Source organism: Varanus komodoensis, unplaced genomic scaffold, assembly GCF_004798865.1.
Source record: "Varanus komodoensis strain SLA01 unplaced genomic scaffold, ASM479886v1 scaffold6_2, whole genome shotgun sequence".
NCBI lineage: Eukaryota > Metazoa > Chordata > Lepidosauria > Squamata > Varanidae > Varanus > Varanus komodoensis.
The window spans coordinates 17,822,145-17,844,463 of NW_025336346.1; the positions used below are offsets into that span (position 1 = coordinate 17,822,145).

At 50.0% G+C, this 22,319-nt stretch overlaps 1 protein-coding gene across 1 annotated transcript in view; it reads left to right on the plus strand.

Moving 5' to 3' along the window:
- Positions 1 to 22,319, plus strand: part of COL7A1 (collagen type VII alpha 1 chain) — a 117,202-nt gene that overhangs the window by 47,630 nt on the left and 47,253 nt on the right. The window contains exons 39-61 of the mRNA XM_044451519.1: positions 1,170 to 1,214; positions 2,412 to 2,447; positions 3,102 to 3,146; positions 4,498 to 4,533; positions 5,767 to 5,802; positions 6,464 to 6,496; positions 6,912 to 6,983; positions 7,672 to 7,731; positions 8,404 to 8,439; positions 9,058 to 9,138; positions 10,206 to 10,241; positions 11,894 to 11,920; positions 12,007 to 12,045; positions 13,141 to 13,221; positions 13,844 to 13,879; positions 14,013 to 14,048; positions 15,212 to 15,445; positions 16,465 to 16,500; positions 17,057 to 17,128; positions 17,803 to 17,847; positions 18,211 to 18,246; positions 20,463 to 20,498; positions 21,221 to 21,325. Coding sequence (XP_044307454.1) covers positions 1,170 to 1,214; positions 2,412 to 2,447; positions 3,102 to 3,146; positions 4,498 to 4,533; positions 5,767 to 5,802; positions 6,464 to 6,496; positions 6,912 to 6,983; positions 7,672 to 7,731; positions 8,404 to 8,439; positions 9,058 to 9,138; positions 10,206 to 10,241; positions 11,894 to 11,920; positions 12,007 to 12,045; positions 13,141 to 13,221; positions 13,844 to 13,879; positions 14,013 to 14,048; positions 15,212 to 15,445; positions 16,465 to 16,500; positions 17,057 to 17,128; positions 17,803 to 17,847; positions 18,211 to 18,246; positions 20,463 to 20,498; positions 21,221 to 21,325 — 1,299 coding nt within the window. The remainder of the gene's footprint in view (positions 1 to 1,169; positions 1,215 to 2,411; positions 2,448 to 3,101; positions 3,147 to 4,497; positions 4,534 to 5,766; positions 5,803 to 6,463; positions 6,497 to 6,911; positions 6,984 to 7,671; positions 7,732 to 8,403; positions 8,440 to 9,057; positions 9,139 to 10,205; positions 10,242 to 11,893; positions 11,921 to 12,006; positions 12,046 to 13,140; positions 13,222 to 13,843; positions 13,880 to 14,012; positions 14,049 to 15,211; positions 15,446 to 16,464; positions 16,501 to 17,056; positions 17,129 to 17,802; positions 17,848 to 18,210; positions 18,247 to 20,462; positions 20,499 to 21,220; positions 21,326 to 22,319) is intronic.

A 22,319-nucleotide genomic window follows, 5' to 3' on the forward strand; every position in this document is an offset into this window, starting at 1 on the left:
TCATGTGAAAAGTATTCATCCGAATAACCCTCCTGTTCCCTGGCACTGGGCACTGGATGCAGGGCGTGGGAGCTTAAGTTGCCCTGAGGAGCCATTGCGATTGAGGGCTGCTTGTGACCGTGTGCAATGCCAGTCCTCGTCCCAGGAGGGGCCTGGGGCACCGCCCTTTCCGGGGCACTCAGGAGCCGATGTAGGAGGCTGGCAGGTTTGATTAGGAAAGCTGGGGAGAGACTTGGGAGGCAATCCTGGGGAAAGTGTCCGAGGCCAATCAGAGAGGAAGGGGAGGCTGGTGAGACGCCAGTGAGAGGCGAGGGCATGGACGGTTGTGCTTACAGCACAGCGGGGGAGAGAGGAGGCACCATTTCCTGCCCTCACAGAGCGATGATTGGACAGCAGCCGCTCAGCAGTGGCGACTGAGTCCGCTGCTTCCTCTCTCCCTGAGCGTGTGGAGCCAGAGAAGCCTGAGAAACTCACCTGTGCAGCACTCTAGTATTAGACTAATCCCATCCTATTTTGCAGTCTAGAGACTTCTCTGCTTCCTCCCTTGTTTTCTCCTCCCCATTATATAAACCTAGTTCTCGGAATGTGCACACACATGCATGCGCTTCATATTCTGTTAAGTTTCCTGCTAGTTTTTCTCTTGCCTCGCTTCTGAACATGTGGGGCTTGGTGGGCTAGAGGCACCACACAGTATTTTGCAGTTCAGGCTTTCCTTCCTTCCACCCAGCTATTTGAACCCAGGCCCCAAAGTTTCCTTCAAAACTGAGACCTGCTGGCAAGGTCAGTGGGAGTCAGAAAAGATGTTATTTTTCAAATAAGAAGGGCATCATCACAGCTCCGCATATGCTCTCAAATTCTGCCCCAGACAGAGACCTCCCTCCTGTTCACACAGATGTTCTTCCTATCCATGGTGGGCAGCTGTGGTGTTCACTGGGTCTTTCCACCTGCTGTTAAAAGGGTTTACAGAAAGCCTTATCTCGTCCTTTGGCGTGCCAGGCTGCTTTTCCTTCCCAAGAGGCTCTTGATTCAGTCGCACCCTGCAATGGTAGAGGTCAGCTGTCCCTTGGCTTCTTGGTGAAAGGCCACCTCACTCGTGCCCACAGCCCTACCCCGTGGTGAGTCGCGTGCACCCTTTGCTGTGGCTGACACGTCTGTTCTCTCCATGACAGGGTGACCGTGGCCAGCCCGGTGAGGCTGGACCCGCAGGAGAGAAGGTGAGGACTGGCTGGAGCAGATGGATCTGCTGTTCTGGGCAGAGGCAGCAGCTTGTTGGGCCGGGGCCTTTTCTTTCGCCAGAGGTGGAAGAGAAGAGACACCTTGCTGGGACCGAGTCATCAAGTCAAGGGCCGACTGAGCCATGTGTCACTCCGTCACTTGATGCTTCATCACTTAATGCCTTTAGCGCTTGGTGACCAAATGTGCCAGCTGCCTCCTTTCCCGACTGGGCCTTAGGGCCGAGGGGAGCAGACGGCCGCACGGCATGCACTCTCTGCTCTGGATCCCATCAGGACCTTGGATAGCATCCTGCACGGGGATGCTGGCAGGAGTATCCCCTCCCAAGGAGCTGTTGTTCCCTCCAAAGGCTGCTGCCAGCCAAGGCCTCGGCAAGGTTGGCAGAGCCTGGCTTTTCAGTGGCTCCACTGCTGCTAAATGTTGACAGCAGTTCGTAAAGGGCCGGTGTCTCTCCCTGCAGTGTCGTGTTCCTATGTGGTTGATGGGCAGGAGAAGCTGTGGGGAGACATTGTCAGAGTTGGACATAGATGGAAGAGCCCGACATGGGGTGACCCATCTACGTCTGTCCTTCCTGGGTGCTGCAAACCCAAGAGCCAGGGATATGGCAGCTCCATTCCAATGCGGTGATGCGAAAGCTCTGCCTGCAGCGTATGATCTGGGCAGCCTTTTCCGTCTTCCACCTCCCTTGATGCTGCAGTTAATGAGTGATGAATATGGACATGGGAATAGGCACTGGAGACCAGGGTCAGCCTGACGGCTTCCAGACCCTGTACATGTAAGAAGAGTGATTCATATGCTCCTTTTCCCTCCTGTTGGCACGTGAGCGCCTTTGATCCGGGAAATGCTCTCCTCCCGTGGGCACCAGCAGTTTCACAACAGCACTTGCGCAAAACTCAAAACAGAAATTGGCAGCATGCAGGGAATACTGAAAGTATTCTCTGAAATGGTTTACACAGGAGGCCTAATTATGTGCCTCGAGGGCAAATCCCTGCGCCTCTTCTCAGAGCAGAGAGGCTTGGATTGGGCTGAGGTTTTTCCAGATTAAGCACAGCAGGTCAGAGCATGCAAATGCATGGCCTAGTTCTGCTCAGACGGAAGCAGTTCTTTGAAAACAGTGCACTTTGTCTCCATCTGCCTGAAATGCACTTTTATTTTCCTTATTTCCTGTTCTGTTTTAGGGAGACCGTGGATTGCCTGGCTCTGGAGGAGAGAAGGTAGGTTAAGGCAAACTCTACTATATTTAACAGCTGGCTGGTTTGCAGGCACGGGGACTAGCCTCCCTAGAAGAGCTAGTGTGGTGCAGCAGCTTCAGCTCAAGCGAGGGCGCTGAACCTCTTTCAGCCAGGGAGCCAATTTTCATTTCAGAGAAGCTCTTGGGAGCATTTCAGTGGCGGGTGGGAAAGCTCTAAAATAGCAGTCATACCAGTACTGAAAATAGTAGCCTGCTATAGCTTAAAATGCTTACTGCCCATAACTAAGTCTCAGGAGAGGCATTTGACCTTTTTTGGAATGGAAAAAGAAGAGCCATGTAAATGCCAAGAAAGTACCAAAGGATTAGACTCCAAATTTGGGGCACAGGCCTAACGTTCAGTGCCTCTGGACTAAAGAGTTGGGCTTGGACCAGGATTCAGATCCCTACTAGCCAGGCTTTCTTAGCCTAACCTCCTTGACAGGCTGCTTCCAATGCCAACGTGGGGAGAAGCTTCTGTATGCCACCATGGGCAAGGAACGGGTGGAAAGGAGATGTCCTTGGAGAACCGTTCTGTCCTCAGCTCCCAGCAGTGAATCTGAGCATTGCCCGGGCCCAGTTGGAAAGAGGAGATCCTTCCTGGCTTTACTCATCTCATCACGTGTTCTTTTTGTTTCAGGGAGAACAAGGACCCTCAGGCCGCCCTGGTCCACCTGGCAGAGATGTAAGTTGGTCCACCGCTCGGTAATTCTGAGGAACCTGGGCAGAGCCCAGCAGCTCCCGCTTCTGAGGCAGTGTGACATGGTTCTGGCTGCTTGGGAACAATTTGCCTCATCCGTTTCCCCTTCTGAGTGCCCTGGTGCAGAGGGTGTTGAGGGAGCGAGAACGCAGGCGGTCGTTACAGAAGGAGTCCTAATGTGCTGGTGGAACAGGCTGGAGCTGCCCTGTCTATGGCTGGTTTGTTATTGGGATGCTGTGCAAATGGCTGGAACAGTGACAAGAGAGCTGGGTTTGGGACCAGGCTCTTCAGTGAACAGCTGCGAAGCTTGGAGGCGGAGCATGAAGTGCAGGTGCAGGTGGAAGAGTGAGGGAAGAGCGTTTCTCCCACCTGGGCTCCCCCTGCAAACCCCTCCCTTACCACCTGGGGGTCCAGATGTGTGTGCCACATCACAGGGGAAGGTAAAGGGTGTGGGGAAGGGGGGCAGGAATGTGTTCCGGGGAAAAGCGGTGGTGGTTGGCGGATCAGGCACCTCCTTCCTACCTTCCTCTGCTCGATTGCAGGCAACTCCCTCCCCGCCCTCCACCACTCACAGCTACTCAGTAAAGGCAGCTTCTTGGTCCCTAAGGCTTTTCTTCTGTAGTTCCATCCAAAGCCAGCAGTTTTTAATATGCATGGTGCCCCACATGAATTCAGGTCCTCTTCTGAAGGACGCCTTTCAACAAACACGCTTAGTCATCTCGTTCCACTGTGGCACCAAATGTTGATCTGTGACTGCATTTTTGTTGTGTGATATTGCTAGGTGCGATAGCACAAATGTATTCACCCTGGAGATGGGCACCTTGTAGGTAAAACACCAAAGTCTGTGGAATATATTATGGAATACGCTCTCCATGGCAGTGTGACTGGCACAAGCATTGTGACTGTTTTTGTGTGAATTCAAACCCCTTTTTGTTTGCCAGGCATTTTAATTTTAAGAACATTACATACGAATCACATGTTGAATCAAACCAAGGATCCAGTGAAGTCCAGCATTTTGTTCACTTAGTAGCTAACTGCAAGTAGGATGTGCATACAGTTGATGTGTTGATACAGATTATCTGTTCTGTTGTAGCTGCTGTCTTCATTGATTGATTGAAATAATGGTGTCTAATTATACTTTTACTTCGCTCTTGGGAACCTGCAAGAATTTGGGAAATTTAAAAATGTTGGCATATGTGAATGAATGATCTGGGGCATCCAGAAGCATCTTCACCATGGTGCTAGTCTTGCTGCAGGGATTCCTGGCATTGCTGGCATGAGGACCACAGGAAGTACTAAGCTTGTGACGGATGTCTCTTTTTCATCTTTGGAACAGGGCTTGCCAGGATCATCTGGGCCTCGAGGGGAAAGGGTGAGCTGACCGCTGTGTCCATCCTAGGGTTGTCCTTGTGAAGTAAGACTGTTGAAGGTGGAGGAGACTGGCTGTCCCTCTTTGGAGGAGCAGCATGGTTTGATAGCTGAGTGCCTCCCTGATTTCTGATGGGTTCCAAATGCACCATTTCCATGCCCCCCCCTCAAGTGGGCTAACTGCCCAGCACACTGCAAATGCCACAGGTCCCTGGCACTAAAATGGCATTGTTCCATGGAGTAGCCCTGGGGGAGCCATACCGAAGTGTCTCAGTCTGGATCTCAGGGTAAAGAAAGTGTTATTTGTGCTACACCTTGGACTGAATAGGGATTCCTCTACTAGTGCTGGCAAGAGAGACCCCCACCCCTGCCCTGCCTCGTTTGTGTATATGTGTAACTGTGCATGTGTGCTGATGTATGAGCACATGTGTGTGTGTGCACTGTGGCCTCCAGGCACTGCTAAATGTGGCCTTCAGGGCACAAAACATATTAAGGAGAAGCTTCTGCTGGTTGTGAGGGCAACCACGAGGAAGTTTCACCAGTGAAATTCACCCTCCTCTTCATCCACTTCCAACATGAAGTCTCGTGTGTCTTTCATGCATCCCAAACCTTGTGGAGTGCGGCAGAATTCTGGGCCTTCAGGTTTGCTTACAAGAGGCCTTCATCACTACCGATCAACCAGGCTTCAGGAAGCTCGCCAGCCGCATAGTGTGGCTCGCCAGATTCATTGCCACCCCTTCTCTTTGCAGCCCCGGGCTGGCAGTGGTTAATGGACCATGTTTTCGGAAGGCTGCCATAGATGGCTGTTGGGTTGATGGGCCACAGTTTGTGCAGGCCTGGCCTAGTGAATTCTCAGGGGCTAGCTAGTTGCATTAGTCCAAAAAGCTGATGAAGTTAGAAGCAGCAGCTTTTCCCTGTTTCTAATGTTCACTGAGATCAAGTGAACTTGATCTGAAGTGAACTTGATCTGAGCTGTTTCAGTGCAACCGTGACATCAATTGAGACTGTGGGTTACATTCTGGCCGACACCTGCATGTTTCCCTCTCACTACTCATAATTATGTGAGGTGCTGTCCCCACTAGTGAGACAAGGAGTCTGAAGCTGCCACACTTGGCCTGGTATATATAGATGAGCTGATGAAGGCCTACCAGGGATCAGTCATCATGAACCCCTTCTAGGGGGCTGTGTTGCCTTTGCAGGCTAGCTGAGCCCTCTTCTGCATCATCTTCTTCCACAGGGGGAGCCAGGAGAGCCGGGTATTCCTGGGAAGCCGGTAAGAGTCGCTTTGTTGAATAAGCATAATAATAGCACCCATATATTTTTCACAGGGAAAAGTGACCTTGACAACAGTCTAACAAATTTTTGCAGCTCTCTTTCTATTTGTCTGCTGGTTAACTTTTGGGCTGGAAATTGGCTTGAAGATATCCCCACCCCAAGTTAGTTTCACACATACATCAGGTGCTCCAAGATACTCATGTCAGGCAGGCCTGACCTGGATGGGATGTCTGGGACTAAAGCTTCTGGCATTCCTGGCTATTGGCCAGGTTGGCTGAGACTGCCAAAGCACTGGGTAGGTAGCAATGGGTGCCCAAATAGCTGGAAGGTACCAGGTCGGGGAAAGCAATTCTGCTTAAATCAAGAGAGCAATTGTCTTCTGTGTATGGGAATGGCCACCAAGGACCCACTGAATCTCCCCAGTGATAGAGGCAGAGGGCTGAAGTCTGTTATGCTACCAGCATCACTCCTGCATCTTCTGGCCCAGTTGCTGGGCAGATGGAGAACTTTATCATTCCTCCATCCCAAGAGGAGAGATTCACCTCATTTATTTCTACACAGCCTAGAACTGTGGAAAGGGGTTGTTCCTTCACGAGGTGATATTTCAGAAGATGCCCTGAAAAGTCTCAGCAGGTTCTTTTCTTGCACTTTTCTCCTAGGCTTCTAGCCTCTCAGGAATCAAAGGAGACAAGGTAAGTGCATGCTAATGCTTCTGCCCCTGAGTCAGGATTTGCAGAGCAGCCAGTGAAGCACAACAGTGGCCCTGTTCACTGTACATTTACTTGGAGCGGGGGAACTGCCCCAAGGAACTGCCCCAAGCTCGCTCACTCTGGATCTGTTTTCCAGTGGTCTCATTCCTGGATTTTGTCAGCACTTGAGGAAGCTGCAACAGTTGTCCCTCACGAACAGAACAGCAGCCTTCCTCAACCTAGTGGCTGCATTATTATGGGGGACTGCAACCCCCATAATCCTGCCTAGGGTATTCTAGGAGTTGTAATCCAACAGATCTGGATGTCACTAGGTTGGGGAAGGCTCTAGAATGGAAGCAAAAGCACAGGCACAATTTTGTGGAGCGCTGAAGCCATTATATTATCTTCTCCTTTTCAGGGAGAGAGAGGCCCTGTAGGACCGGAGGGGCCACCCGGACCCAGAGGAGAGGCTGGGAGCAAAGGAGAACGTGTGAGTGTTGGCGTTCACATCTGTGGACAGATCTCTCAGCCCCTGTTGACCAGGACCATGCGTCATGCAGAGCTGATGTATCATTTCACTCAGTGCTCTGGATTTTAACTGAGCCCATGATGTCATAGAGGTTGCTCTTTGCTTGGCGACAGGAGGCAAAGCAGGGCAGGTTGGCTATTTATCTCTGGTGGAGGGGACGTGGCAGAGCCCTTCTCCCCCCTGCTGCCCATCAGCCTGGCCTGGCCTGCCCATTCTGCAAGGCTTTATCAGGCACTGCTTCAAGTCCCTGCTGCCCATCAGCCTGGCCTGGCCTGGCCTGGCCTGCCCATTCTGCAAGGCTTTATCAGGCACGGCTTCAAGTCCCTGCTGTTCAGGATGGCCACCAAATCATGTGTGGTCCTTTTCATTTGGGGTGAGAACTCGCTAATGCTGAAGCTCTTTTCTCAGCTTTTTGTATACAGCTGACAAAAGAGCTTCTTGCCCTGGGTGATTGGATTTCACCTCTCCCCATGGCAGACCGAACTTGCACAGATCTTAATTATAAGCGGAGCTGTTTTTAAAATAAAGATTAAATGACTTTTGTGTATGTGGCGTGGGAGTGTATATAAGGTGATGGATCACATCCCAGGAAGGTTTTTGTTTAATTGTGACATGCCTTTGTTTTTGTGTTTCTTGTTTTTCTTCTTAGGGTCCTCCTGGATTTAGTGTCCCTGGGCCACCTGGTCCAAAAGGAGATCCAGGGGACAGGGTGAGTCCTCTTCTCATTTCCTCAATTCATAGCCATCTGGTCAGGTCACTGCTGCTCTGTTAATCCCCTTGAGGAGAGGAACACCTGCTTTGCATATGGAAAGTCCCAGGCCTGGTTCCAGGCAGCATCAGGAAGGCCTGGAAAAATGCTTGCCCCAAGCCCTGGAGAGCCACTATCAGTGTCAACAAGATTCAGCCAGATGGAACCGCAGTCTGAGCTTAATATAGGGAAGGTTCTTCTGCTCCTAATCACCTTGATTTCTCTGAAGAGGAGCCAGAGGAGGGAACTGCTCAGCTTCTGCATTTGGATAATGAGTCAGCCCTTAGCCTGCCCTGGCACTGCTTTGATCCAGTGCGCTGATGTGAGTGCAGTGCCTTGGATTCCAGCTCCAGCAGGCGCCACACGGCAGATTCTAGGCATAATGGCTTTGGCTCAAGTGGTGGCTATAAGCCACATATGAATAGCCAACTAAATACTCCCAGGGAAGGATATGAGGCAGTGCATCCTCACAACCTGTGGCTGAGAAGGATCCTTCCCCTGCCATCCCTGGTGCTGTTCCCTCATCCTGTCCCGGAAAGCTAGCCTAGTCCCTCTCCTCTCTAGGAGCCCCTGCAGTCCTGACTTGCTATAGAGCCCAATGTAATTATCTGTCTCTTCCCTCCTAACGAACAGGGGATTATTGGCCTGGCGGGTCGAGCTGGCCCAAAGGTAACTGCTGGGTGTTGGTGAAGGGAGCAAGGGGGCAGGGATGGGGTCTGGGTGGGTGGGTCTCTCGGGAGTGTGACCCCGAGCGTGTGGGGGGGGGAGCTCCGGCCCCTCCCTGCACCGGCCCCTAAGCACACAGGGTGCCGCTCGTGCTCTCTGGAGTACCTCAGCCTGGCCCAGCCCAGCAGTGAGGCAGAGCAGCATCTCGAGCTGGAAAAACACAGGCACCTGGGATCCAGCAAAGACACTTGTTCTGTATGCAATTATATACGTGCCCTGCAGGGAAGTGGGTTTTGCACCCCCCCCCCCCCGCATTTAATCTCAAAACAATGCTGTGAGGTAGGTTTGGCTGAAAGGCAGTGGGAGACTGACATAGCTGAGCAGGAATTTGAACCAGGATCTCCTCAGTTCAAGAGCGGTGTGTTGCCTCCCAGCGCGACCCTGGCTTGCAGGTAGCCGTTCTCTGCAGCTGGAACAATGGTGTATGGGCAAAAGCCGCCTTCCGTGTTTCCCAGAGGTGTGCCAGGGAATGAGGATCAGGAGTTTTGGCCAGACTCTGAATCCTCCTTTATTTAAACTGATGCCACCTTCTTTGCCTTGAGTGATGGTTCTCTTATTTAGGGTGACCCAGGAGAGCCAGGTGAGAGAGGAGAACCAGGAAGAGCAGGGCCACCTGGACAGGCAGGCCAGCGAGGAAAAGAGGTGAGTGAGACAGAAGGTGCTTACACCTCTTGCTCTGGGCGAGCGGTCTTCAGCCCATTCAGACCGTAATCCAAATATTAGTTTCTTGAGGTTTTACTGTATATTTGTATAATGGCAATAAGTCAGGCTACATACGGCTCAAACCATCACTTAAAGAGAAGTGTTTCTGACAACATGGGGTGCCTCTGAGTCGGTACTATTTTTGGTCTGAACTTGGTGGTGGTAGAAGGTTTACCAGTAAATGTGGGAGGCGCATCTGGAGAAAACAGCAATTCAGCCCAGGCTTGGCACCTTCTAACAGCGCTGGCTGTGCTATATGGACATGATTTCCATGGAGACCTTGCAGGAAAGTGCCAGGGCAACATCAGCACATCACATTCTTCCTCTTCTCACCTTCTACTGGTCCAAAACACTGGAATGCTGCTTTTCCACTTCACAAAGGGGAACTTTTTCTAAAGGAAAGCCTTGGTTTGCAGGAGGCTATCACTTATGTCCCCTCCTTATGCAGTCGTTCACCTCCAGAGTCATGTCCTTTTTCACAGGCAGACAGATACTCAGGCAGAGTGCGGATGCCCATCTGTCAGGGATGTTGACAGATATAATCTCCCAGGCCCCTTCCAGCCCTATTTTTGTAAGCTTTTGTAGAATGGCGATGCCAGAGTTGGGTTTGTAGCATGTAGACGCCCTTTGGAGTGCCATCTGCGTGACACATAGCACAGTGTAAGGCAGGGGTCTCAAACTCGTGGCCCGCGGGCCAATTGCCAGGATGGGCGAGGCACATGGGAGGGGCCCTGCGGCCTTCAAATTGCCGGCGGCGCCCGGGCCGGCCGTGGGATGAGCGGCCCACCACCACCGCGGTGGTGGAATACTTGATGCGGCCCAGCCTCACCCAGACTCTACTTCCAGCGGCCCCCAGGTAAGTTGAGTTTGAGACCCCTGGTGTAAAGCTATGAATATATTTAACAAGCATACTGGGACTTGAAACACAGGATCTATTAAGGATATGATTACTTTTTGATGTAAGGATGCTGGTAACAATTTATCTGCTATGGATTATTTGCTTTTAGGGTGAAAGAGGTGAAAAAGGAGATGAAGGAACACCAGTAAGTAGCAGTTTCTCCACTTGCCTGCCATCAGCTTTTAAGTTCTTGCTTGTTCCTTTTACTTAGAAATCTCTCATTGCTCTTTCTCTCTCTCCTCCCACCGCAAGGGTGAGCAAGGTCCACCTGGCAAAACTGGAGAAAGAGGCCTGCGGGTAAGTTTGGTGGAAGCGCCTCTCAGGTTGTGTTATGCAGCATGAGGATGCTGGAAATACTCATAGGATGGAGTTGTGGGATGTTGTCAGCCATGAAGTAGGTTAGGGTGAGCGAGATGATTTATTGCCACCCACCCCCCGCCCCCATGCAGAACTTACTAATGCCTGGTCTGTGATTTTGGAGTTGCAGAAAAGCTGTTGTGGGATGTTTCCCTCCTTGTCTGGCCCTAGGCTGAGCAATTAAGGTACCTGCATCAGCTCTGCCGATCTGTACTGCTCATAGGGGTGGGGGCCTGTGTCCTTAAAGCTTATAAGCTACTTGTCCTCGGTGTTCTTGGACAAGCTTGGAGAATTCCGGCTTCCCTTTCACTTGATGGCTTTTAGCAAATAAGGCAAGAGTCATGAGGTTGGTGAGATGTGCTTTTCAGCAGTGGCTTCACACTTCTGGAATCAGCTTCTGTCAGAGGCTTGTCAGTACATTGATCTACAGGTCTTCAGGAAGACTCTAAAAACCTTCAGTTTTTCTGACTTTCCCATAAATGGTGGGCTTCAGGTGTTATTGGTGCAATGTGTTTTTTATTACTTTTATCATATTTCATGGCTTATTTGTATATTTTTGTGTTGTGTTTCCCTTGTACACACTGCCTTGAAAGTGTTTTGCCCTTAAAGGTGGCCTAAAATATTTTTAAATAAATGAATAATCAATAGCATTCTATCAGCCAACTCTGTTGCCTTTAAGGTATTGCCCCTTTTCACTGATTCCTCCATGCAGTCCCAATGTTTAACCAGCCAGTTCCACAAAAACATACCTCCAGCTTGGTTTTTGTCTGGAATTAGCCATCTTATGGCATTTTAAACTGTGTTTATATTGCAGGGTTTGCCTGGAAATCGAGGGCTCCCCGGCCCTAAGGGGGACCTGGGGGACCCGGGAGAAGATGGAAGAAATGTAAGAGCAGATTTCCACTCTCAAACTCTCTTGCTGTACCCAGTTACATAACTTTGCCTTTACCATGTTGCTTCTGCTTACAGGGTAGTCCTGGAGCACCAGGGTCAAAGGGCGACCGAGGGGATCCTGTGAGTAGCTGTGCCACCTTTCCCTGCATGCTTGCTGGAAGGTATCCTTGCCTTTGGGAGGTCTAGGGACAGGTACCACCCCCCTTTGTGTAGATGAACTCTGGGAACCCTGCCTTAGGCTCCATCCTGGAAGAACGCTGGGGTATAGATGTTACAAATCCATTACGAAAGAGGAAGGCTGATCCAGCTGGTCATTTCTGAGCTCCTGAAGCTCCTTGATGTCTCCTTCAGCACCGAGTTCTGAAAGAAAGCCAGAACTTTTACAGCTCCTAGTGGAAATATTTGGATGAAAGCAGCCTTCTCTTTCCTCCAACTATTAAATGTGCACTACTTCTCTTTGCTCTTATTTGAGAGCCACCTTAGGCAGTGCAAAATCATGACTTACTGATTTAATCCTTTGTCTCTTATTGCTCTTCCTTCTTGCAGGGACCACCAGGACCCCCAGGCCAGGCAGTAAGTTCCATGTCTTGTCTCCCCTCGCTCCAGTATTTTATTTTGACACCGCAAGCGTCTGAATTCTCCCCTTTTCTTCTTTGCAGGTTGGTGTGGGAGTCGGAGGAGGACAAAAAGGCGAGAAGGTAATCTTACTCTGAGCTCCCAGGCTCAGCCTGGTGGGGGCTGTGGGAAGACTGCAGGCTCTTGCCGAAGTGGGAAGGCACAACGGCACTCCTTATATCATGCTTGTGAGCTGAAGGAGATCATGCTTCGCAGTGTGTTTCTGCATTGACGTACGGTGGGTTTTAGGCAAGGAGCGTGTTCTGTACGGGGGTGCACATGTGTGATATTGACTTGGTAAGATCATTGAGTGATCAGATAATGGTGTTCCTCACCCGCCGCCATCCTAAGGAAAGTCCCCCTACTGCTATTTACACTGGGAGAAAATCCATTGGGAATTTCCCCCCAAGTTACACAGCTGCTTGAGAAAATGGGACTCTTTGAGGGTTATAGAAAGGGAGCGAAGGGCTATAACACAGGAAGGGCTCTGCTGGACCAGACCAAAGGCCACTCCACTCTGGCATCATGTTTGGTCAGAGTGGCCAACTGGATCCTTTTCGGAGGACCCCAGGCAGGAGAGGAGGGTAGCTGCCCCCCTTCCGGCAACCGGCATGGAGAGACATGCTTCTTCTAGGATCATTGGCAATACTGTGTTTAGCTTTATCAAACGTAGCCCTCGATAGCCTTGTCTTCCATGTATTTATCTACATTTGTTTAAAGGCCAGCCATGTTGGTGGCCACCATCTCTGCATATTATGGGAAAATAAGTATCGGTCTGCATGCCAGCCCAGTTAAATATGCCTTTGTATTTAAAGAGCAAGTCTTTAAAACTATGAACAGGATGAGCTGGGGGTGTGGACAGAGTGCGAAAGTTTGGATAAATATTGGGATCTCAGCGACAATGGAGTGGGAGTTTAAAAGCTTCACCCCAATGTTTGGGGCTATTTAGATAAGTGCTGAGCAAGAAGGGATGAGATAGAGGAGCTTAAAATTGTGAATGGTGTGGTGAAAGGTTACCTCCCACAATACTAAAGCCCATGTGGAGTTACCCAGTAATGATGGATGGGAGATTCAGGGTGGACAAAGTGAAGTACTTCTCCATATGGTGCATAGTTTAACTATAGCGTGAGGCTCTGATGTCTCCGTTTCTGACCTTCCATATTATTGTTTCCCTTCAGGGGGAGCCGGGGGATCCTGGAGAAGAAGGAATGAAAGGTGTGAAAGGAGAGGCTGGTTCCCCTGGGCTGCCAGGAGAGCGGGTACGTACCAGATCACAAATTATATCCTAGGAGGCCCAAGAAAAGAGCCAGAACCTCACTTAGTCAGGTCTGAAGCAAGATAGCGTTAGACACAAGAAAAGCATGGAGAAGAACACATTTTGGACGTGTGGAACGGAAGGCAGGTGTTGAGCTTTGAACAGCTTTAACTCCTGTTAAGTTTTTATTGATGTTTTCTCCGCATGCTGTGGCACTGGGTAGCCCGAGAACAGAAAGGCAGTCAGTAACAGCAACAGATCAGCAGCATTGTCCTTCTGACGGTGCCTTCCTGGCATGGATGGCCACCTTGGCTGCTTTCAGGGGAAGGTGCCTTAGCAGTGAATCGTGATTGGCTGTGCTATGCAGGAAGGGGTTTGTCATGGCAGGAGATGGGCCTGGAGAGAGGGATGGCCGGAAGCATGCTCTCTGAAGGGTAACCACTGGCCAGGGAAGGTGGAAGGAGGCTTCTTGAGGAGAAGTCTGTTCTTCTGTGTACAAAGCATAAAAAGATTGCAAGCCAATTCAGCTGGCATGAACTTGGGGCAGGGACGTCCGTGTAGAATCAGGGATCGGCCGCTCTCTTTGCACCCCCCATTGCAGAGACGTCTGCTTTCCTGTCTTGCAGGGAGTGGAGGGCCCCAGAGGTCTCCCCGGAATTCGCGTAAGTCTTTCCCCACTCCACTCCCCCTCCCCTGCCCAAATGGAGCAAAGCGACCTGCTTCCTCTGTGGTGCTGGGACAAGTGTCCGCCCGGTTTTGTATACTCACGTGAATGTCATCTGTTTCATCTCACAGGGTGACCCTGGAGATCGCGGCCCAGTGGGAGAGAAGGTAAGAGAGCTCTGAGTAAAGCACATGCCAGAAGAGGTGGGAGAAGAAAAGGAAATGCTTTAAAAGGAACTGTGGGAACCTCCTGAAGGTGTATATAAAGCTGTCTTTGCTTTATGGTAACCTCAAGTAATTGCAATATTTGTGATCAGAAATCAGATAGAACTTTGGCTTCCTGGGTTTTTTTTCCAAAAAAGAAAAGGAAAAAAAAATAGCCACCATTACTGTAGATAAGAAAAAAACTACTGAGGAGTCTGCATCCACGGACAATAAACAGCAATTTAAAAGTGAATAATAAACAGAAGAGACAGGCTGCCACCAGCTTCTTTGGAATCACACAGAGGAGCATGTGCAGTAGAAATGATGGTCAGTTTGGATATAATGATGATGATGTGACCATTGCATTTGGACCACCTGTAATCGAAATAGTGCCAGCCTCAAAACTGGGGCTGGGAACTTAGCATCAGTGTTTGGGCTTCTATGTATTGACTTGGGCTGTGTGGTGTCCTGCCACATTCTTGACAGTTACAATTTCACTGGTGCCAAACTTCATACCATTTGGCTTCTCAGCTTTCTGATTGGCTCCGAGTTTGGATTCTTTTTGTGCAGAACGTCGGGTTGCTTTGATTTTTAGCCTGAGCTCTGTAAATCTTGCCCACAGCACTCATTCTCCCTACTGATTGCCATCCTGTGGTCCAGGAGTTTTATTATTTATTTGTTACAAGCATTTATATCCCGTTCTTCCGGCGAGCGCTCAGGGCGGCTTACAAAATATAAAAATACAATATAAAACCTCAATTATTAAAACAATATAAAACACATCATGAACTTTAGAAAAAGGAGGAAAAAATAGAAAATGTGACTGTGAAGAGAGAAAAAGAAAAGTCCTAAAATGTCTAAAACCATTGATGATTAAAATAATGGTTGAATAAAAAGGTCTTTACTTGGTGCCGGAAGGAGTATAACGTCGGCACCAGGCAGACCTCTCTGGGGAGCGCAATCCATAGTGTGGGCACCACTGCAGAGAAGGCCCTGCTCCGGGTAGGCACCCTCCGTACTTCCTTCGGGGAGGGTTCCTGGAGCAAGGACTCCCCCGCCGATCTTAAGGGCATGAGGGCAGACAGGGAAGGATATTTTGTCTCCTTCACTTTCTAATTGTCCTTCAGGGTGACCGAGGCCCCCCAGGACTGGATGGTCGGAATGGGTTGGATGGAAAGCCTGGGCAAACAGGGCCCGCAGGCCAACGGGTAAGTGTGCTGCTCATGAAAGACACGGCCTATGCAGCAGCATGGAACCTCTTCAGCCTGAGTGTCAGGTTCGGTTTTGCAGAAGCCCCTGGGGGCCACGTTCCAGTTGTGAGTGGGGAAGAGGGGATGGGCCAAAACTATCGGCATATTTTAGTTTAGACCTCTTACCGTAAGTGATGATAGTTGCTGTTTTGGCTCCCAAACAATCAAAGATACAAATTAGGTATCACGTGTGTTTATATTGGACCAGATTAGCTAAAGTGGGTAGATGCATGTGTGACTTGCTTGTGAACGCTTGCAAATGCAATGCACAAATGTGACTCAGGGTGCAATCCCGTGCATGTTTCCAGGAGATTTTTCTGTGCGTGTGCGCATAGGATTGAACCCTCGGTCTTCATTGGGTCATCCTCGCAACCACTTTTGCCACCTATTAAAGGGAAGGTGTCAAACATTTGTTCGGGGTGAACAGTCCTAACTGTGCCATCTGTTTTTGTTAGATAGGTCAGGTCTTTTGCAGAACTGGAAAAGAAGAGAGATTTTCTGGAAGGAAGAGAGATTTCATGCTGTGGCAAATCAAAACTCTTTTGTGATTCTCCAAATGTGTGTGTGGAGAAATTCTGAGGGGCAGGATCTAACCAATATTAGCTGATAAATAACAACCATGATCTTTCCCTCCAAGGCTGGTCTAAAGGGTGTCTTAACATCCAAGACTAAAGAGAAATTAAATGGTGTAGCAGTTTACATTAGATCCCGAGTCTAAAACTACTGCTACTGGCATTGCTACTGGGATCCACCTTTCCTTGTCCCCCAACATTCCCGAGCTTTCAGAGCAAATGCACACATTTGCCACATGTGCACTCTTTCACCTCCTGTAATTTTGCCTGTTATAAATGCCCCTGGATAACGCCCGTGCTTAGGTTTACAGGCATGCGTGAGACTCGCCGCATAGTCCCGTGTCTTGGAATGACCAACTCCAAGCACTTAAGACTGTCTTTGTCCCAAGTCCCTGCATTACTCTTCTGCACAGCATTCAACTGCATAAATATACAGGTCATGTGGAAATAATTTAGACCTGTGGAACCCTTTTGGAGAACTGCAGGTGTATTGAAGCAGGTGGAAACCTGCAAAGGACAATGCCTGACTCCTGATCATACCCACATTTCTTTTCCTAGGGTGACCCAGGGAAACAAGGCGAGCCGGGCCGAGATGTAAGTATGGGAGCCCCCCCGGGACACACAAGCCTTCTCCTGCAGACCTGCTCCAATAGTGGGGCCCTCCACCGAAGCTGACACCTTACAGCATCCTTCACTGATTCTCCCTCTCCTGGCCCTGCTCAGAGACAGGACCTGTAGCTTCCTCGTGACAGAACTTGAAGCTTAAACTTATCAAGCTCTAAGGTCTTCTGCTGATGACTGGAAATCCTGAGTGTGGTGGTCCTTTTTGCTCTTTCTTTAGCAAACCTGGCACTTGCCAAAGGAGTTGGATGTAATGCCTGTCAACCCCATCGGCCATGCTGGCTGGGAGATTATGGGAGTTGTATCCTAATACATTTGGAGGGTGCCGCATTACAGGAGGCTGCTGGGAAATTAGCATGCAGTCAGGTCATCCACCAGTCTTGCCTGTGCGAACAGGTGCTCGTCTCTGCTTAGCATACTGTCTAATCTCAGCTACTAAGTATTTTAGAAGAAATGGGCCTGCCTTCTCCTTTCCATGCCAGCGAGACTCTGCTTCTTATCACCTTCTATTTTTCTTTTCCTTTGACAGGGCCTGCCAGGTCTGCGTGGAGAACCAGGCCCTCCTGGAGCAACTGGCCCCCCAGGTCCCCCAGGACTGACCGTGAGTAACAGGGCTAATGATGCAGGAAGGCCACCTGCATCTGCTGCTCACACAGGGCAGGACGGCCCAGTGGTTATATTAGATCCATGCTAGAGCAGCCTTCTTCAACCTGGTGCCACCTGGAGGCTTTGAACTCCTAGAGTGGCTGGCAAATCAGTAAAAATGGGAATTCTTGTCTTTGGGCTAACCATCACAATAGGAAAACAGGATGTAGAGGGAAAAGGAAAGGAAAACTCAGCCACCAGTTTTTAATGCTGGACCGCTCACATAATTGTCGATGTGACCATGAGCAGCTGGAATGGAAGCAGTTTGAAGAGAGGGGCCCCCCCCCCCCCAGTTCCAGTGCTTTCAGTCGACCTGGTGTCATGGTCGGGCTTCCTCCTTTACCTTCTGCAACAGCCCGATAGAACAGCTGCTGGGCGGCAGGTGGGCAAAGCTTGGTGCAGCTGGCCCCTCGGCAGCGCTCTGGGCTTGTTTGCCCTCGAGAGAACTTCTGCTTACTTTACTAGCAGTAATTGGCTGTGCCCATGCCAAGTATTCTGTGCGGGCCGGTCCAGCATGTGGGCGATATCTCACCTGTGTGCTGTGCAGGTGGGTCCCCCGTGGGGCTTGTTGTTGCGTCCCTCTGGCGAGGGTCCTTCTCTGCGGCTAACTCCCTGCCTTTTTTTTTCCAGGGCAAGCCTGGTGAGGATGGCAAGCCTGGGCTGAATGGGAAGAATGTGAGTGAAGGGGCTGCCTCCCGTCCCGTGCTGGGGGACCGGGGCTTGGGGCTGACATGACAAGGACCGCATCGGGGAGGGAAGTGGGGGCAACTGAAGCGGTGTCAAGTTTCTGTTTGATCGCATAACTACTGGGGGGATATTGGAGTATTTGCAGCTAAACCAGCCTTCCCTCGACCTGGCATCCTCCAGACGTGTTGGAATACAGCTCCCATCACTCCTGGACCAGCGTGGTCCCTGACCATGGTGGCTGGGGGACGATGGGAGTTGCTTGCTAATACATCTGGAGGGCATCAGATTTGGGAAAGGCTGTTCTAACCAGAGTCATGAATGTGGATGTGAATATGGCATTTTGTTTCCCAGGGTGAAGATGGGACACCAGGAGAAGATGGAAGGAAGGTAAATTCTCCTCCTCTTCCTCCTCCTCCTCCTTCATTACATTTCTATAGCACCTGTAGCTGAAGCTCTCTGGGTAGTTCCCAACATTTAAGTCACCCATCCATATTTCAGCCAGGGCTGACCCTGCTTAGCTTCCAAGATTAAGCAGGATCAGGCACCTCAGGCTGTGCGGAAGCTATGCATTTTATTCTAGTATGCTGGGCAGGCTTCCCTGAATTCTGGCAGCCTTACTGTGCAGCAAATGTGAACACCAATCTTCCCCTCTTGTCTCTTTGGCAGCTAAGCAGCAGCAGCTTTAGGAGAGTTAAAGTGGGGAAATGGTGGGCGGCGGAGCGGTAAAGGGTCGAATTCCTCCTTCCCTCAGCACCACAGTGCCAGTCCAAATCAGCCCCCCACCCCAGCAGCCTCTCCTAAGCAAAAAACCCAAGAAGCTTCGAGCAGGAGAAAACCAGAGGGGCCAACAACAAAAATGTGACCTTGTGGGATGTTCTGTTCCGATTCCCAGTCAGCCTGCCATGCCCACTTCCAGAGTGTGCCATTCCATCCCCTGCCCTTCATTTTCTATCTTTTTCCTCCCAACATTCACTCAGCATCCCTTGAGGAATGAGCTTGCTTCATCCCTATTGGTCTGTTTTGCCCCCCTCCCTGCTTTCCCCCCTAATTTTATATGTATATCTGTAGTCTCCTGAGCATGCCAGGAGATGGAAGACCTTCCTTTCTAAATAGGGATTCTCACTTGAAGACATGTATTGTTAAGATCTAGTAGGGGCATGACATGTGGACTAAAACTCCCATCATCCCTCACCATTGGCTCTGCTGGCCAGGGCCGATGGGATTTCCTGTCTGACAACATCCAGAGGGCCACCAATTTCCCCTGCTTGCTGAATGGATATATAGGCAGCTCGATCTTATTAGCCAGTAGTGGCTAATTACGAACAGGCAAAAGGACTAGCTCAGCAAGGTTTTCAAGGCACAGGAGGAGAGAGCGGATAATTTGCTACTGTCAAGATCCAGCAGTACTCAGAGCAGAACAAAACCTGGTCATCGTTGCAGACGGAAGGCCTTAGGTGAATATCAGACCCTTGCTGACGCTCTGTCCCTTCCTCATCTGGCAGATCCTTACGGAATTGGTAGGTGCTGCCGAACTGCTGTGTTACCCTTTGTAGCTTAAATGTGCGTATCTCTTGCAAGCACTGAATTCCCTGGGACTCAAATCACACTGAAACTGTGAATCACACTGTAAACACTGAATAAAATACTCTTTGTTGAACAGGAGAAATTCTGTTGTCAGGCGCAGCATGTTCAGGTTTGCCCTCAGGCAGCAAAATCCGGAGGGTGCATCATTGTCCGAAGTCCAACCCATACAAAAAAAGAGAGAGAGAAATGTGTTGATAATATACTTCCAGAGTGTGAATGCTTAAAGCTGTTGCTCCCCTACTGTCATCATGAATACATCTGGAATCTCATAAAGTACGAAGTGATAGATGTAGGGACCCAAGGAAGTTTTTTGCTCTCAACTTAGAAGAAAGAAAATGGGGAAAGTAATGGATTTAGTCGTAGATGTACTATGTTGTTGTTAGTCGCGCAGTCGTGTCCGACCCATCGCGACCCCATGGACAACATTCCTCCAGGCCCTCCTGTCCTCCACCATCCCCCGGAGTCCACTCAAGCTCACAGCACCTGCTTCAGTGACTCCATCCAGCCACCTCATCCTCTGCCGGCCCCTTCTTCTCTTGCCATCTATTGTTCCCAGCATTAGGCTCTTCTCCAGGGAGTCCTTCCTTCTCATTAGGTGGCCAAAGTATTTGAGTTTCATCTTCAGTATCTGGCCTTCTAAAGAGCAGTCAGGGTTGATCTCCTCTAGGACTGACTGGTTTGATCTCCTTGCAGTCCAAGGGACTCGCAGGAGTCTCCTCCAGCACCACAATTCAAAGGCCTCAATTCTTCGGTGCTCAGCCTTCCTTATGGTCCAGCTTTCGCAGCCATACATTGCAACTGGGAAAACCATAGCCTTGACTATACGCACTTTTGTTGGCATGGTGATGTCTCTGCTTTTTAGTATGCTGTCTAGATTTGCTATAGCTTTTCTCCCCAGGAGCAAGCGTCTTTTAATTTCTTGGCAGTAGTCCCCGTCTGCGGTGATCTTAGAGCCCAGGAAAATACTTTTAGAATATTAATTGTATCTTTTTCCATTTGTGCTTCCCCGCTATTCTCAGGGAGACAAAGGTGAAGCTGGAGCACCTGGCAGAGATGTAAGTACCTTTGCCCTGAGACAGGGATGGGAAAAGTGCAGCGAGCTTAAGAGCCGGATTTGTATGGAAGGAACTGTACATAGTCTTCTGGAAGTTTGTCCTCCTTTCTCCAGTGAGGTTGGGGAGGCTGCACCGTGGACACTGCAAGATCTGTTGCTGCTGCGGTGTGAAGGGTTTGTAAATATGCACGTGTGATATGCACATGTGTGTCTCCTGCCAGCCCAGCAGATACAAGTTGTGCACCCCAACAGCAGGGTGTTTTGGCTTATACTGCTTACAGGCTTGCACTTTTCTTCTCCTGTAGTTAAATCGCAAGCACTATACAAATGGTTCCTGTAATATCAGGGCCTGGCTAGCTAGGAATAATGTTATTGTTTCAGGAAACCTTCCTTGACTGACCAGCCATGGTTCTGATTGATTCTGCTATCACCTATTGGCTTATTCTTTTACCCTGTTTTAGCATTACATTGTTCACTGCTCCAGAACCTGTTTAGATGTGGAGAAGTTTTTTTAAAAATAATGCAGCTCTGCCTCATTTATTTATTTAACACACTTCTGTACTGTTCCTGGTTAGCCAATGACTCTCAGGACAGTTTGCAGTGTAGTTGGCTCAGACCCTGCAAAGTCCCTGCCAGCCAGAAGAAGACTCCTGTAGACTAGATGATCTCTGTATGAAGCAGCCCCCTATACAGTCGGCCTAATGGTTTGTTCTCTGTTGGCAGGGTCGAGAAGGCATTAAAGGAGAGCGAGGGGTCAGTGGGCCTCCAGGACCTCCGGGACCACCAGGAGTCCCTGGCATGCCTGGACAAGTTGGTCCTCCAGGCCAGGTTGGTAGCCTCTTCCCACATAAGATACTCAACAGCATGTTTGGTTGTGTTACTGGTGGAAACAGACGAAACCTCCCAGGAAGCTAAACTGACGGCAGAGTTAGTGTTCTAGGGCAGCCAACCCTAGCCTGGTGGCTTCCAGATGTCTTGACCTACATCTCCCAGCATGGTTGCCCATGTTGGCCAGGGCTGATGGATGTTGAAGCCCAAAACATCTGGAAGGCGCCATGTTGGGGATGACTGCCCTGTGATGACTTTGTGCTCATCTCGGCAAAGTCAAAATACTGACCCAAAGGTGGATCAAGGCTGCAGTTCTGTACCGCCTGCTTTTTTCAACTTGATGCCCTCAAGATATGTTGGACTGGTTCCTCGCTCATAGCTGAGCAGATGAGAGAAAGCTGCCCCATCTGATCTAGGGACTCTGGGATACAAGCAGCCGAGCTCCCAGGGAGCGAGTGACCAGAGAGGGAGAGCAGACAGGAGTTTGGCAGGGGAGGTCCCTATTCTTTTTTTTTTCCCCCCCCCCCCCCCCGTTTTCTTCCTTGTAACACTGTCCAATTTACTGGTAGGACTGTGTTGTGAATCTTGAGTGAAGACAGGAGACAGCACTAGTTGTTACAACAGGCCCCAAAGGTAGAATCAAAAAGGTAGCCAAGAGAATGGACCGAGAAGAGTCCCCAGTGGTGGTGACCAGCAATGTCTGTGCTGTGTTTGTTTTCCTGCCTCAAGTCAAGATGACCCACACCTGCAACAAGTGCACGCTAGCAGCCCCGTTAGAAGGACAGGCGAGAGCACTAGAGCAGAGAGTGTCCATCCTCAAGGGAATTAAAGAAGAGGAAGAGTTTTTAGACAGAGTGGTGCGACCACAACACTAAGAGTAATACAGAAGCTAGAAGTGCACTCTCTAGCTGAGGCAGAAGAAGAGATCCCTGAGGGAAGGGGAAATGAGGAGGATGGGGCAGAAGGACTAGAAGACACTCTGCACCAGTGGAAC